The sequence below is a fragment of the Lonchura striata genome, chromosome 3 (assembly GCF_046129695.1).
Source record: "Lonchura striata isolate bLonStr1 chromosome 3, bLonStr1.mat, whole genome shotgun sequence".
Classification (NCBI taxonomy): Eukaryota; Metazoa; Chordata; class Aves; order Passeriformes; family Estrildidae; genus Lonchura; species Lonchura striata.
Window position 1 is genome coordinate 16713026 of NC_134605.1, and position 17536 is coordinate 16730561.

Consider the following 17536-nt stretch of genomic DNA (forward strand, 5'->3'; position numbering starts at 1 on the left):
TGTCGCGGCGGCCCTCGGACCGCACCGGCGGGGAGACACCACGGCGGGGAAAAAAAAAAAAAAAAAAAAAAAATTAAGTTTAATAACGAAAAACTTAAATAACTAAAAAATAAGCGGCGGAGGGGTGGGTGCCCGTGCGCGGGAGCCCCGCCGCAGCCGGAGCGGTCCGGCGGGGCGGAGCGGCCCCGCTGACCCCCGGCCGGGCCGGTGCCGGGGGCGGGGAGCCCGGGGCGCCCCGCGGGCCCCCATTGGCCGGCGCGGCGGCGCGGCGGGGCCGGGCCGTGCGGGCCGGGTCCCGGGCGGAGGGGCCGGCCCTGCCCCCGCGGCCGGCGGCTGCCCAAGGTTTAAAGTGAGAACTTTCTGCGGGCGGCGCCGAGCTGTACAGCCCCGCCGCCGCGTCGCTCCTGTCCCGCCGCAGCAGCCGCCGCTACCGCCGCCTCCCCCGGGCGGGCCGTACAATCCTCGGCAGTGTCCTGAGACTGTACGCCCGCCTCGGGGGCGACCCGGTCGAACCGGACCCCGCTCCTCGCCCGCGGAGCCCCGCGTCCCGCGGGCAGGTGCTGAGCGCGCCCCGGCCCGAGAGGCGGCGCAGGAGCCGGCAGCAGCCGCCGCGATGACAGCTGACAAGGAGAAGAAAAGGTGAGGGGCCGCGGGCGAGGCGCCGCGCTGCTCGGGCCGCTGCGTCCTCCTGCGGCCGCGGGACTCCCCGCGGGCAGGCGCCGAGGGGGCGCTGCCCGAGGGGGCACCGCCGGCGGGACGGGACGGCCTCGCCTCCCCCCGAGTGCGGCGGGACTGAGTTAGTTCGCCCAGCCCGGGCGGGGAGAGGGCCAGGGGCGCAGCGCGGCACCCCTTGCGGTAACCCGCGCTCCGTCTGGGCTGGGAGCGCTGCCCGGGGAGCTGCCCCCGCCGGGCGGCACCGCGGCCGGCAGCGCGCCCGGCCGCGGCCCGGGGAAGGCGGCCCCCGGCCGAGCCGGGCGGCGGGCAGGTGCACCTGGCAGGCAGGGCCAGCCAGCCGGTGTGCGGCCAACGTCATGTACGCCATGGCACGGCTTGGTACCAGCGAGGACAGAGGTAGTAGGTAACTGTTTTTCACTCGAGGACGGGGGTTTTGAAGGTAGCAGCACTCTTGGCAAAACGTGGTTTATAATCAAAGTCGCGTGGGTGAAACTGACAGGCTGTGTAAATATTTCGCCACCTCCTCGCTCCAGTCTGAGACGCTGGCCGCGGTGCATCTCCCGCGGTTCGCGGAGCTCCTCGGCTGCCAGCGGGTTTTCCCGGAGGGTCGAGAGCTCCAGGAGCGCCCAGCGCCTCGTTTGCTGCTGCCCTTCGAGAGGGATGTCAGGCTAGACATTCCCACACTGCCGGAGCGACCCTTCCAGCGGGAATCAAAGTAACGCACTGGTGGTTTTGTAGTTCATCGAAGAGTTGGTTCTTGAGAACAAACGTCAAAATAAAAGTCAGCGGTCCATAACACAGAAGTTACAGGTGGAGATTAAGAGAAGAATTATCTACTTATTGCTCCAAAGTTATAAACAATTCCTATGGATGAGAGAGGGCACGGGCATGGGGAAAACTAAGCAAGTGAATAAAGGTCTGTGAAATCCTGTGAAAGGATATGGATGCAGTCTGTTTCATACAGCAGGCAGTTACAAGGATCCGTTGATTATCGGCACAGGTTCTGGCTATAGATTCTCTATAGAGATGTGGATTATAGACTAAGAATTTTATGTTGCTAATTTGTCGTGCGTACTATCCAGTTGACCATGCAGTAAACTTTAAACCCTGGGTTTTTGTTTGTGTAATAGCTCCTTTTTTATTGAGTCACCCTATGACAATATAATAGGGGAGGTGTAGTGGTGTAAATCATTCCTTTTCCCTCTAGTTTTGTTTTCCTCAGTTTACTGGAAACTAAGGTTAAACAGTTAAACAGTTGCTTCAAGTGTATTTTGTTTTAGATAGAGTGAAGAGTAAAAATATACGTACATTTTGTGTCTTATGTTGTAAAAGTAAAAATTATTGTACAGTACAATGTAGTTAAAAATGTGTTAGTTTATGAAGCAAGAGGATGAAATAGTGTATATCTTGGAAATGCACTGCATTCATTGTATTACCTCTTTTTAATGGGGCACTCTTTAATCTCTTCAGTTTTAACCTCTTTCAAGCAGAGTAAGGGATTGAGCAGTGTCTAATCTTGCAGGACAGCAGACTGAAGTGGTTTGGGGAAATACTCTTCAGATACTACACAGGCTTCAGAGGACTGAAGTCTGAACCCTGATCCTGACTCTGTCACTGCTTTTGAATATTGTGACATTCAGTGACAATTTTTCTGTTTCTCTCAGAAGTAGGCTAATTGTTATCTGGTTCATGGGATTGTTGCGTAAAATAATGTTTGTGGAAGAATTGGGAGAGTGTCATATGAGGGACTTCAGATAGCTGGCTTGTGCCTCCCTGTCAGTGTGCTGTGGATATCCCCACTGAGGATGTACTCTATGTTGCTCGCTAAAACAAGATAGTTTTGCTTTCTTCATTTTCCTGTACTATTATAGAGTAGTTTTATTGCCTTGAGTTTGACAGTTAGTATATTGTTTGCTATATTTTCCGGAACAGAATAGATAAGACACAGCAGCCCAAATTGCGAATAGCATTTATAAATCACTTTCATGGAGAAAAGGTGGGATGATGTTACCAGATTTCCAGGCAGCTCTGAAACTATGTTGAGGAGCAGTTCTCTTACTGTCAAACAGATGTTCTAAGTAGGATAATCTTCATTTAATAATGATTCATTTAATGGTCCGTTTAAGTTGAAGAACATCCTCAGGTCCTCATTTGAAGCTCTGTTTGCCAGCAGAAAAGAGCAGTTGCTTTATTTAGAACAAATGTTATGGCACTTTCAGTAGGCTGATTTCCCACCTTTAAAGTTAGTCCAAGATCCAGAGTTGAGATTAATATGATTGCTCTTTTGATTTAAAAAAATTATCTAGACAGTATTAGATCCTCTCTTAGAATGCCAGTAATTAGGAACTGGGAGAAGGAGAAATAAAAGGGCATAACACATTTTAGCAAATAGTAAAAGCAAAGGGAAAAGTGTCTGATCTGTACAGCTGTGCAGTACAATGACAAGTAGTAGGTAAGTCCCAATGTAATTAGAGTAGCCTGATACAATATCTTGTCGTGTTTTTTAGTGATTTTCAAGACAGTTATTTTGTTAGGACTGGCTGCTGTGTTAAATGAACAGCTCTGGATAGACAGCAGTGTCTATTTGAGAAAAGTTTGAAACCAGGCTCAGGACAAGCCCCAAGTACCACTGAGAAGGATGCATTATTTGGCTTCACCTTTTCAGTTGTGTTGGTACTTGGGAATTCTGTGTTTGTTTTCCAGTTTTATGAAAAATAAACCAATTTTGCAGCTCAGGGTGTGCTAGTGGTCCCCATGTAATTGCACAATATATTTTGTGACCATAACCATATAACATTACAAAAATCCATTTAACTTTTTCTGGCCCAGATAGTAAAGAAATGGGATTGCCCCCAGTTATTGTCTAGGTAATAGACTGCTTTCATTTACCCTTTTACTTTGGGCTTTATTTGATGTTGAGCCCCTCTAATGAGATGCTTTGTGCCTCAATTTTTGCTGACCTTTTCCTTCAGGAGAGTAGTTTTGCCAAGCTGAAGTCACTCTTGGCTGTTCCTCCTCAGGATGAGGAAACTGTCCTGATGGCACAGCTCTCCAGAGCTCAGGTAGTTAATTGCTTGTAATGGATATAATTTGGATGTCAGGAAATGTGAGCATTTGGATGTGCCAAGGTGTTAAACTGGAGATTTCAAGAAACATACAGTCTGTTTTGTTCTCCCCAGGACATTTTCTGTGTGTCACTACTTCCAGGTATGCTCCCTATTGCCTGTGCTGTTGGTGACCGATGATCTTGTCCATTCTCTTGCCAACTTGGGTTTGTTCTTACACTCTTTTAAACCTCACTTTATGTACTTTAGCTGATGGAGCTTTGAGCACTTTCCATTGCAGACTATTTCATACATTACCCAGCTTCATAAAAAAAAAGGTCAAGTTTTATTATTGCTCAACATCTCCTCATGCATAGCCCATGTATTTTATTTACTTCTCTTTGCTTGTGTTCACATCTGCCCTTGCAGTGCTTCTTATTTGTAGTTATCAAAAGGAAATGTGATCTCCTGAATTCCTGGTGAGAAATGTGTTGAAATTGGCTGTTTAGCACACGCTTATAGTGTGTTAACATTAAGCAATTCGTATTTACGTTTCAGCACCACAAATTCAGGCACTTCATAGCTTGCAGGTCATCTTGAATGACCCTGGCCACTCACAGCCCTCCTACTTTGCTATTCCCCTTCTGTTTCTGTACTCACTGCCCCTTCTACTTTCTACAGATGGCTGGCTTTTCTACCAGAGGGTGGCCCAAGGGTACAGGCTCTGCCTTTGCCTGCAGTGACATGGAGCACAGGTTGGGCTGAGCTCTGGCCTGCTTGGGAACTCTCAACTTCTGCTGCCCACCTTCTGTGGTTTCATCTCGACAGAGCCAAAGTATTTCAGCTTGATGAAGACTGAATGCCTTTTGCTTGGGGATAGTGTGCAGTGTGAGTGCCTCCCAGTGTGTACCATCCTCCCAAAGTGATCTGAAGCATCTGAGGATCTGTGTTTCACTGGGATGCTTCAAGGGCTGCCTCTGCTTGTGTTACAGCAAGTTAAAAATCTGTCAGCCCTTCATAAACACAATCTTTGTGTCGTGTCCTTTTCTTTGCATCTCTGTCACATTTATCTTGTGTGGGTCATTAAGAATGTCTTGCATATTTGAGGTACTCTGTTAATTACCAGTTTTGTGTTTATGCTGCGAATTCGGGAGATCCATCATGAGTATCAAAAATGGATTTCTCTATATCTTGGTCTAATATTTTTTACTATGATGGATTCATAAATAGTATTTTTGTTTTCAGGTTCCAAGCAGGAGCTGCTGTTAGGTGTGGTGGGGGCAGAACTTTTCAAGCATTAAACTTTTTGCTGTTCTTAGGATAAATATTAGAGTAAGGAAATGAGCAATACAAAGGCAGATTGTATTTAAAACTAAATTAAATATGTGGAGTGGTTTTATTCTGCTGAAGCTATTTGTGAAATGCTATTGTGTTAATTACTCCAATATTCATCGTGACATGTATATCTTAATAGTTATAAATAGTTCTACTCCTAGTAGCTGGCACAAGGTTGACAGAACCCTTCTCTTAAATGAAGGGAAAGTGCAAGTGTGAATATTAAGCATCACACAGGTTTTCTCTTATTTATCATTCTTGTGCTCAATTTGTTTAAAAGGCAATATAATAAAGTAGTTATCTGGTGAGGATAAAACCCTAACTGCTTATATATTAAAAAAATAACTTATTTCTTACATTTACAGTGCTATTTTTCATGGAGACTCTTTCTGAAGTCTGTAAAATGGGAAATTATTTTATTATGCATTTGGAAAGTAGCTTAATAAAGTACAGTAAGCCAATTGGCAGATAAGTAAGTAGTGTTCCGAAGTAACTCACCTAATTATGCTCTTCTTCAGCTCAAATCTAATTATGATTTTGGTTCTTTCCTCTGTGACTTTATTTAGGTCTAGAAAATTTAGCTGAAACAAAATCTACCATAATAAATTTTGATTAAATTGGCGTATTTGGGCCTGAAAACAGTTAGACTTGTAATTTAATTTACTTGACTGTTATTACAAAGCATTTGGAGTTGGTTAACATCTCTATTATGCTTCTCTGTCCATTGCTTTATGTGACACAGAAGAGATTCAGTATTTCTTTTATAGAAAGTCATCAAATATTTTGCCAGACAAGAGGCAAAGTTGATTTAGTTGAATTTTTATGTCTGATCTTCAGTCAAAGAGGTGCCCTGGTCTTGACCCTTTCTCTGTGTGCTAATATGTGGAATCAGCAGTTTTCTTTGATTTAGGGGACTGTTTAGGGTGTTGCCTCCAAGACATTTGAAAAATTCAGAAACTTTACACATACGTCATGTTAGCCTATGGGTGGACGATTTATACTGGTTTGTTGCAGCTTTATAAACAAAATCTGTGCATTTGAGCAGGAGGAAAAACCACTTTTCTCTTTTGTTTGTGCTCTCAAGTAGGACAAAACCAGGATAATACAGCTCCTCAGTCGTTTTGATTACTAACGTAAATATGTTGAATCACCCCCCAAGTTACAAATGCTGCTTCATTCTGCTGTGTATGTATTTATGCACTGATTTGCTTTCAAACAAACAGTAAGTAGCATGTGTTTTAATCTCAGGTATTTGTGGAAAATCTGTAGAACCAAACTGACTCTTTGGTCAAAGAGATTTCAGCAGCATATTGTGTTTCCAACAAGAAACACCTCTCAAACTGCATCTTGCCTGTGCCTGGCTATTCTTCCAGTCCCTACTTCTCAAGTATGTCCCTAAATCCCAGTTCTGACTTGCATGAATGAAACCTCCAGGCCAGAATTTGGACAGTCTGTAAAGCAGGAATTTGATGGAGAGAATGAGTGGACTTTTATGGGATTTGGCTGGGATTCATTTGCTTGTGTTTTTCAGGTATATAAGAGAACAGGGATGAGTGCAGGGTCTTACACTGCTCTCTGTTGCCTGCCTCATTCTTTAAATCCTCCTTCCCCACAAACAAAGAAAGTAAAAAAAAAAAAAAAAAAACAAAAAAAAAAACTCCTGGTTGTTTTCACCTCCTTCTCCACAGCCCTGGCAGCTTTATATCTTTATATTTGGATATGTAATATTGTGTGCATTCAACTACTTGTCAACAATATTTTGACAATAACATTTTGGAGCTAGAAGAGTGTGATCAGTCTCTTTGTTTCAGGAAATTGTGTTATCTAAGGAAAAGCTAAAATTAGAAGTGATATGAGGAGTGTTGTGCATGGTGACTTTTTTTTGGGGTGTGGTTGGGTTTTGGGTTTATTTTTTGTTTAAACAGAGCATCTCTCCTAATGGATGAATCATGTGGGTGTAACTTATGGCACTTCATAGCAGGCAGTCTGAAGGTATATATGTAGTAAGGTTACTGGGGTCATTTAGAAATTATTTGCAACTACTGAAACGTGACTTTAATCTATTGTAAATATTTGTTACTCATTATCTAATATATCAAAATATATGCGGTCAAAGTTAGGCAAATGAATGTAAGATATCGAGTGCAAATTTTGAACAATGGGCTACCAAGTCCTGGAAAAGCTGCAGATGCATTTGGTGAATATTTTCTGTAAAAACAAATATTTTCTTGGAAAATAATTTTCCAAAGCACAAGGGAAACAAGAGCTAGTGTTCTAGTTTGAGCTAGACTAAAATGAAGGGATTGGGTCGAGAAATTGTCAAGACATATGGAGACTGGTGAAACATTATTCCTTTTTTCTTTGTCTTTCTTTTCTGGTGTTAGACTTAATTGGGTGTTTTTCCAGATCTTTACTGTACCAAAGTCTACGACACACATATATGTGTCTGATTTGGTGGCTTGACCTCAATCAGATTCCTGTCTTCCTTTCAGGAGAAATCTTCAGATTTATCTGCTAAACCAAAATATTGGCTCTTCCTTTTACATTATTTACAAGGCCCTCACTACTTAAAGCCTTGAATTCAAAACAGCCCCAGTCTTTCAATAACTGCAGTTGCTTAGACGAGTTACCAGGTCTGATGAAAATACTTAGTCCTCTTTGGCTTGAGTTAGGCAGGAAGTGTGACTTGGCAATGACAAAGGTCTTCTCTAGCTTTGGTTATGTGAACAGCTTTTTAAAGACTGTAGTATAATTGAAAGCATCGCAATGATGGCCCTCCATAACTCCTCACTGGCTCCTGACATGACAGACGAGAAAGTCAAAATATCGAAGAGATGAAAAGAGCATGTTTACAGAATTTCTAACTTGTTCTCAAAGGACTGATAATTTCAGAGCCATGTTCTTGAAAATCTGCCTGCATATGCTGAGAGATAGACATGTCTACCTTTTCCAGGAAAGCTATTGCTTTAAGTAGCAGATATTATTATATCTTGAAATATAGTCATCCCAGGTGATATCCACCTTTGGCCTAGTACATGTGTTGTCTTCATGGAGTCAGCTTCTGAGTCAATTATATATATATATATTATTTAATACACAGAAAGTGGTTTGCTGAATGGTTTCAATTTAAGAGCCCAGTCCAGTGGCCTGAATAAGTTGCATGAGATCTTAAAAATGTGCCCTACTCTTCTCTTCTTAAAAGAGAACACTGTTGCTCATTTGTTGTGGCAGAGGCCTTATGAACTTTTTTTAATCTGCATGGAAAAAAAATCATTAAGGGCTCATAATTTTGGTGCAAGCTTTCTGTTGGTGTTCAAAAATTACTGTATACTATTTTTCACTTAAGATATGCTCTTGTAAGATAAATATTTGCTTAGGTAATAAGCTGAAGCAAGTATGAAGAGGGGTGCTTATTAGGCAGCTTTTATAAAGGTGGTGGAAGTATGCTTTAAAGAACATTCCTTGTATTTTGTTTCACCCTTAGCATATCTAAGGTATTTACTGCCATAAAAAAGGTGCTTAAACTGCTTAAGCTCATGGTATCACAGCTGTAGTCATTTGCACTTGCATTTGTATGATAAACTACAAAGCAATCCTATTCGGCCATTGTGTTTGGGACATTCTCTGGCTGCTGTTGGTCTTCAGGCCCTGTCTGTTCATTCACAATTGTATCACCCTTTCTGCCAGTAAATTCTAGGTATTATTGGGTACTTATTGACAAAATACTTCAAAGATCATTGAGACGTTAAGAAACCATCCCACTCCTTATTTCTACACTTGTAAATAGGGAATGTTGCTAGGAATGTTCCCAGCTTTTAGCTCTCTGTGCAATTTGTATCCAAAAGTCGTTGCAAATAGCAAAGTATCTTCTGAGATGATAAGCATTGTTGTTCCTGGTTAGATTTTTGTGTGGCATTATGATGAAATAACAAACTCATTAGCTGATGGCAATGACAGTGTCTTCAGACTCTTAGGTATTTATGATGAGTATTGACTTAAAGTTGATAGGAAGTTTGCTTAGAACAAAAATGCCTTTTGAGTGATCTGTGGAATGTCAGCGTCATACATGGATGTGTGAGGAGAAATTAAACATTAAATTGCTTTATCATGCCATGATTTCTTAGGCGGTATTTCTCTGGAATACAAATCCAGTGACAAGTTACAGCTATATTCCACTCCAGTTTCTTTTTTTTAAGGTCTCAGTTGCCTCCACTGTGTTTTATAGCCTGTGAGAGAAGATTGCAAACTGGTGAAAGTGCTTTTGGTATTTTCCTATAGTTTTTGCCAGATGATTCTTCTGGAAAAGCTTCATTTGTCTAATTCAGTGAAGGTGTAGAGCATTTGGGAAAGGGTAAGCATTTTGGAATAACCTCTGCATATTGCCTTCACCATATGGTTTTTGGAAGAGCAGCAAAGCTTTGCCTACTGCTGGTTTTTCCCTTTCCTCTGTCGCAAAGGAAAATCATGACAAATGTGGCTCTTGTTTTACTTCTTCCAGTAATCCCCATATTGATCTGGGAGACAGTTCCCGTTGTCCTGTAAGGTTGTCTTGCACATCAAAGAATGCAGAAAGTTGGAGTTTGCCAGTTTTTGCACATGGGAAGTCTGAATTTTGCTTGCAGAGCAGGAAACCAATGCCTCAAGACAGATAATTACACTTGGTCTTAACAAAATGGTGCTATTTATGCTTTCAAGGGAAGGTAGACATTTGGGGGTGTTGATCCCCTTTATTGCTTAATGCAGCACTTCTATGGGTGTGATTAGGTGGAAGATGTCACATTTCACTGAAGGAACATTGCTTGGTTCAGCTGTGGGTGGGCTGCCTTTGTGCTGCAGCTGTAAGATTATCTGTTTGTGTTAATAAATCTGGTTTTTTGGTTTTTTTTCCCTGTGAATGATTTGAAGGATGTGTTTATTTCCATTACTAATCAGAGGGACATTTTTATGGGAACATCCTTTCTGTGTTCAGGTTGTTTCAATGCTTCTACTGGCTTTTTTACGTAACAGCAAAGCCATATTTATGTTGCCAGTGATTCACAAAAGGGGACTATGCCGTTTGCTTAGGCATGTGCTGGCTTGAAAATGAAATAGAAGCAAGTGGAGATATCTTGAGGGAAACTTAATGCTGGTGTTTCGAAATAGCCATTATTTCCCATTTAAGAAAAACCAACCCCCCCCAACCCTACTTTGTTTGTCAGCTGCATGACTGGCCCAAACAAAGCCTCTCTGGCATGAGGACCTGGGCCAAAGCACAGTAAAGCTGAATAAAATAATGTTTTAGGTTCTGTCTCTTGAGCTTGTTCTCTCAGTAAAGCTGGCTGTGAAAGTAGCATCTAGTTGCTGACCTGGCTGCTGAGCAACAGCTTTAGCAAGTGGGGTCTGGCCTCTGCAGTTGCTTCTTCTGTCTCCTTTCCCCTTCACACCCTCTCTGAAAGCCCCTTGCTCAGCCTGGCTCTTTGTTCTGCAGAGTACTCAGGGCATTACGTTGATAATGTAGCCTGGACAGTGTGGTGTGACTGATCACTGTAGTTATCCTAGCTCCTCAGTCTGGAAAACTGGGATGGTAGTACATCCTTCCTTCCACCCTTTGTGTGTCTTATTTATTTAAACTGTAAACTTTTTAAAATAGGGGCTTTCTATTTCTATGCCTAACACAATGCTGTAGATACGTTGGCAAGAAGCTTGTAAAATAAACCTAACCTGAAAATGCTTTAATAGGAGGTTGTCAAGTGGAAGGAGTTTGGTTATCTCTCACTCCTATATTACCTGGTTAATTGCTTTCTTTACTGCAGCACTCCATATTATCCCTCAATATGAAGGTTACACCCACGTGCTGACAGGTGACCTACGCCTTCGTTTGCTTCACCTTTGAATTTGTCCTCCTGTCATATAAGATCCATGTGCAATTTAGATGCCCCAAGCAATTGAGAAGGTGGGGGTGTTGGTGGCGGCAGCAGGAGATTGCAACACCCTGAAAGCATCTCAGAGATGATAAACCCTTTATTCTTTCAGATTTCATCATGGAGCAGGCAGGTGAGCAACCCACAGGGCAATAAGAGTGAAAAGGTGGGTTTGACCGTCACAACAAAACCGGTCTTTTCTGCAGATGGGGAGTTCAGCAGGGTTTCAGCCAGCAATCATTTGCTCTCAGTTCCTTTGAACTGCAAGAAAGTAGAAGAGTGCTGACATACAGGGTTATTGGGACATGGGTTTAGAGGTCAGAATACGCAATCTCATTCACGGAGACTGAAGCCTGTGGATCCTCATTAGTTAAGGCTTCTCTTGAATACGGGTGCCAGGGTGGGCCTCAAGGCAGAGCCCATGGAGTGTTTAGTGTAGTGAGAAAAGCCTAACATTTTAGACAAATTTGGCAGCTTTGCACACTGTGCGCAGGCCCTGAAGAAGATATTGCAAGAAACTGTGTTATCTGTATAACACTTCTTTCCCTTTGCCTACCAAATCATAGGACAACATCCCCTGCCCCTCAAACCTAAATGTCACTGTAAACATGGTATAACTAAATTCCAGCTTCTCAAATGGCAGATATGAAGCAATGAACCAGCGACCAGCACTATTGCTTTCTGACATTTTTAAAAAGTATTTTAAAGGAAGCAGATGACAGCCAATTGTGCTTATTCAAATAGGAAATTGTCAGTGCTCTTGTAATGCGGGGAATAAAAGGAGCAGGGAGCAAAATTGGCATGTAGGTCATAGTAGGGATTTTGGGTGCAGTGACAGCTAATGTGGAGCAAGAAGTCCACCTAAAGGCAGAGCTGAAAGAGGAAGAGTGCCTGCCACCTGACCTGTTAAAACCTTTTAAAAAGAAATGCTGCCAATGTGAAGTCATTACAGAGCATTCCTTCGGAGGGAGTCATGTGGTGAATACAGTGCAACTATAAAATGATTTCATGTTATATTGCATTTTGTGTAGGTTACAGCCAGGGAAAGGGCCTACTGAGTCATTTGGGCTGTGTGCTCCTGTTGGTTTGGTTTCCTAAGTTTCTCTTTGTTTACCTTAATTACGTTAATTAATCTGACTTTTGTAGCAAAAAAGCCTCCACGTTCATAATGTCTAGAACTTTTATCAAAATGGAGTTCAGTTCCTGCCTCAGATTCCTGGATACTGTTTTGTGAAAGTGCCTTTGAGGAAAATAAAATGTCAGCTAAACCTTCATCCCTCTTAAAAGAGGGTTTCATCATCATTTCACTTCAGGTCTTAGCTGGTGGATTGAGCAAATGAAATACCTTTGCAAGGTATGAGGAAAGTAAAACAAACATCTCTTCTTATACTGTTACTTGTATAGGAAGTCAGTTCTGATTCACACTTGTAAGAAGGAATATTTGGTGGGAAAATAAATTTAATTGTGCTGTGTTTGCCCTTATATCAGGAAATGTTTTAGTGAAGCTGTGGAATATGAAATCAATGTACTAAAGGAAGGTAAAGAGAAGGCCTCAACCTAGAGATATACTTGCTCCTGAGAGTCAAAACAATCTCCCCTCCCACCTCAGAGGAAGTAAATATCTTACTGTGCTTGTGATTGGAGGTATATTATAGTTTGCTGTTGCTGAATATGGATTGCATATAGGAAGTTTGGATAAGGATTATGGCTCAGTGAACTAATTGGAAATCAAAAGAAACTTTAACAGATGATGAGACAGTGATTAGATGAATTATCCCCTTCTAGCTTGCTTCCTTAAGGGATCAAGGTTTACACAGTTATAGTATGTCTACCTCTGTGTCTGATAGAGCTGTAGCAATCTCAAGGGTATTAAATAACTGGGAGTAGATATTGTAATGGCTACAGGGAAAAGTTGCAGCCACAAGTCCGTTTACCTGTAGAGACAAAAGAGTTGCTATGGCTTAAGAAGTCCAGGTGTCAGCCAGCTACATGCTCGCAGCTTGTTGTGCCATTGGTTCCAAGATCCACCAGGAGTCTGCAGAATCTGGAGGAGTGTGTTTTTGCTATCGCCCTTGTTGGCACAACAGCTTGTTGCTTTTGTAGTGTGGTTCACTAGTTAACCCTTGTGATGTTTTAAAAACTTACTGTGAGCTATTTGCCTTGCTATTTGGCAGAAAGAGATACAGATAAAAGGCTGATCCTTACTCTGGGCGTTTCCAAATGTTTCAGTGTGCTTAGACCTTACTGGTTTTGGGTGAAGAAACTGCTGTGCTACTATGATTAATACAAACACTCAATACTGTGGGCTATGGTAGACTGGCTACATTAAAACCACCAACGTATACTTCACTCAGGCCTTGAGAAGTGCAGCTAGACTTGTTTCTGCTGGGTGGGGATCTCTGGCTTCAACTGGAGAAACAACTTCACTTCTTAACAGCTTTAACTCTGGATCTGGCTGTAGAAAGATCTGTTTTGGTTGGAGAGGCCCAACTGTGTGTGCGTTGGTGTTGATTGTCGGGGTTGTGATTAATTTTGGGCATTGTTATACTGGCTGTAACAATGAAGGCATTGTCACCACTAACATTTTCACTTTCCTGTGTTGTTGCAGGGCTTGTTTAATTATTTTTGCAAGAGCAGTATGTTATGGGAACCTTTTCATGTGCAAACTGCAATGAAGGCGGGAATCTCCTGTTAAGAGTTGTGTATTATGTTCCCATAAGCAAAGGTAATGATGAAAACTTTTAAAATTGGTTCATTGGCTTTGGCAATCAGTATCTACTGAAGATCTCTTATACTTCTCAGAATCACTTCCCCCAGTTGAGGAGTACTACTGTTTGGTTTTTGTTTGTATTATGTATTTGCTGGAAGGAGAGTACTATTGTGTGTTTTTTGAGGGTGATTACAAACATAAAATAGATTCTCTTGAGAACGCTTTGTCTACTCTCATCACAATTGGTAATTGTTTTGTGTTGTGTAACACTCTGCATGCTGTGCTTCTTATTTGGCAGTATGTGTGTGTGAACCTAAAACTGGATTTCCACCTCCAGCATTTTATCACTGATGTTTTAAAGGTGAATCCTGGAACAAAGCATAAAACCTCTCTGAACTCATGCATTGCTAATCGATGAATATTTACTGAATTATGGCCAATTTTTTCAGTCATTTGGGAAATCAAGTTTGCTACATTTTAATGGATGTCTTCTCCAATTAGGATCCGTATGAGGTAGCTTTCAAAAATGAGAAAAACAACCAAACCCCCCTCCCAAAATAATTACTTTTGCTGTTGAAGTAGACTAAAATAGTTATTTATGTGCAAGGTGGGTGTCATCCTTTTGCACCAAGGGTATTTTCATAGGCCATTCCAAAATGCCAAGGGAAAAGGAATCCATACTCTTCATATATCCTATTAGCAGAGAGCCTTGAGGTAGAGATGGGCAAGACGTGTGGAAAAAATGCGGCTTCTGCCAAACGTTTTCTTTGTAGGTCACTTATTGTAGTTGCAATTACAGGGAGCATAAGAGCAAGTGATCTATTAGCAAAGCCATGAAAATAAACCATTTGCCACTTCTAACAAGTGTTGGACCAAAATATGCCTCAAATTTTAAAAATAAGTGAAAACTTGGCAAAAAGTAAGACCCGGGTTTATCTGCATTTCATCAGGTACAGGGCGTCCTGGAATGCAGCCCACTGGCAAAAGCATGGGGAGTGTTATCCTTTGCAGCACTGGGAATGTTCTCTGCTGAATTTGGCGCCAATGACCGGGCTTTGCTTGTTAGCTGAAGTTCACACAGACTCCTTGCCAGGCCTGCCCAGAATGCTGTCTCCTCTGACTTCCTGTGGTCTTGCATAATATTTCCTTGCTTCTTGTATAACTGCGGCTCATTCTGGTCACTGCCCAGTTTGTATGGTCGACTTTTTAAAAGGCCAGTCCTGCAAACGTGCGGCCGAGCCATGTCAGTGGCGGGAGGCGTCCCGATGGTGACGCCAATGGAAGCACCCTTCCAAAGGGAAACCACCGGCCGCGGGGGTGTATGTCAGTGCCGACATGTCTGAAGGCAATAAAGTTGGCTGCTGCAGCCTCGTGACGAGATAAGCGTGAGGCACGACTTCAGATTGACTGCACCTTTGAAATACGTGCCGCTGTTGCTCTGATTTCTGTAACAAATATAGGCGTTTATTAAGGGTGGGGGAGGCAGCACACAATGAAAGCGCATTTTCAGAGTGCTCTGAAATTCTTGTTATTGCTAGTAGCCCCTCAATTAAAAGTCCTTACATTTGCCTTGAAAACATGCTCCAGGTATCCAGAATTAAAGACAACAATAGAAATGTTAGGAAGGAGTTTCAGAAACCAGTATTTTCATGCTGATGGTTTTTAATACTTCCACACAAGTTGTTTCTACAATTGTCTGTAGTTAAAATATGCATTAGTTTTGCATCACTGTTGAAGAGAGTGTATTTGATAATGTTTACCATTTACCAGCCTAGATTATTTGTATGTTTTGAAAGTGTACTTCATAGCAACTTGTGCCATGTCACTGTGTTTATGCTGATTATTTTCTAAATATTTGTGCTTGCACAGGTACTTATATGTAGAACACTGTGTGTACTTACGGAGCTTTACTTATGTACTTTACTTATGGAGCTAGTAACTCATTTTCAGAAAGATGTTTGTCTAATTTGACACTTTCTACACAGTTTAAACACAGTTTTCAAACTGTTACTCATGTTCTTTGGCAAATTTGTTCCTGGCATGGCTTTGAAAAGCTGAAGGGTAGAGATGACAAAATAGTCACTTCAGTATGTTTGTAAACTTACTCAATAGACTATACTGATTTTTTCTGTTATGGTTCCCTGGTTATGTATGATCTTCCAGTGAAATACTATCTGCTTTGAAGAAACAGAAGAATAATTTTAAGGGAAAGTATTAGAATTGACGTAGTTATCTCACTTATGTGAAATAGTGTTTAAATTGTCTTATACTATCATCTTTTCCATGAATCCAGGTTATCCAGTTGTCATAGAAAAAGTCATGCTGCCTACACATGATTTCTTGCAACACCGTCTTTTAATCTGATTAATTTAATGGAAAATTAACTTTTACTAGTTAATGTGTGTTATGAGACAGATTTCCTGGTCACTTAATGGCTGTAGTCTGTAGTCTGGTTTGTTACCTTGTGTTCTTAGGATCAATGTTTTAATGGCTACAGTCTAGCTAATGCCATACTTGGAGAATTTTCAGAGCAATAGAGTGGTGATACTACTGACATCTAGCAAATAATTTTATAGTACTGGGAATATGAGCACTTCTTGGGGGCATGTATGACATACTGCATTTTTGACAGATGGATGCAAAGCCAGAAATCCTAGTATGGTTTGACCAAACAGTATGGTTGCCGAATAAACCAGGTTAACCTCAACACATTTTGACTAACGATGGAGAAAAGCAACAAGCTTGCTACACAGTGATGGAATTTGGAGTCCTGGATAAGCCATCCAAATATGAATGAAGAAGTAGAAGTAGCTGATGCTGGGGTTGGCCCCAAGATTAGGGAGGACATGTAAGAATTGCAAAAGGTGTTGGGCTGAGCACTATTCAGCCAGCTGGAGAACACATTTCACTGTCAATAAAGATGGCTTTTCTTTCCACATGGAAACAGTTAGATATTTTAGGAGTTGACAGTAAATTTATTTTAATAAGTGTATGTTCCTCCTGTGTGATTTCAGAAAAATTGTTTTGCCTTATAAAGTCAGAGCTAGAAATTTACTTTGCATATAGAATAACAAGATTTAGGAGCTCCTGTTCAAAAAAGATGGGCTGAGCCTTAGTCCTTCTTTTGGCAGTGTTGAAAAGGCACACATGCTCTCTGAATCCAAATGTAGCCAGGTGTTGGAGAGATCCATGGTCACATGGGCATGTTCACTTTTCCTTTTTCTTTGATGATTTAGAAATGTGCACGTGGGCACTGAAGATTTGAGGGTTTAATCCTCAGCTGTAGAGGCAGACAGATACCGCTGCATTCAGGGGGAGTTTTGTCCCAGTAAACAGCTCGGGATTGTTCACTTGTATACACGTCTAAATGTGGATCTCAGTCAAGTAAACACACATGTAGCTGTACGCGTTAATCTGCTCTCAGAGCCGGGAACACCCTGTGTCCCTGGCGTCACTGGGGACACGGCCACACCTGGAGCTTCATGCGGGCCCGTGTTAAGGACACCGCTGGCCCATCCAGCGTGTGTCCTGCCGCGGGAGAGCAGTGATAGCTATCTCTGGAGGTACAGCAGCTCCGTCACTCGGCTTTTGGTGCACGGAGATACTGCTCTCCTTTGAAGGATGTGTTCGGGCAGATACACACTTCCAAAATGCCTGTGCTCACAGATAAAGCAGAAGGGAGCAGCTCGCCTAGCACCGAGTATTTTCAGCCTGCGTGCCTGCTCCTTCCTGAAGCTGAAGAGCTTGCTTGGTGTTTCTCAGGCTGAATTTTTACAGAAGCAGGAATAAACTTCTCATCTAGGGAACAGTCTGTATAATGGCTGGCTGGGAGCAGCAGAAATGTGGCTATGTTCACAGTGCCAAAGAGCATT

General features: G+C 42.2%; 1 protein-coding gene across 2 annotated transcripts in view; it reads left to right on the top strand.

The window, feature by feature from the left end:
- Window positions 1-345: 345 nt before the first annotated feature.
- The window catches only part of EPAS1 (endothelial PAS domain protein 1), a 75917-nt gene continuing 58726 nt past the window's right edge, over window positions 346-17536 (top strand). The window contains exon 1 of one of the 2 annotated variants that reach the window (XM_021544322.3): window positions 346-639. In XM_021544322.3, the coding sequence (XP_021399997.2) occupies window positions 614-639 (26 nt within the window). In that variant the 5' untranslated portion in view covers window positions 346-613. Of the gene's footprint in view, window positions 640-993; window positions 1079-17536 lie in introns of those variants that run through there. The other variant, XM_021544321.3, reaches the window with a different exon arrangement.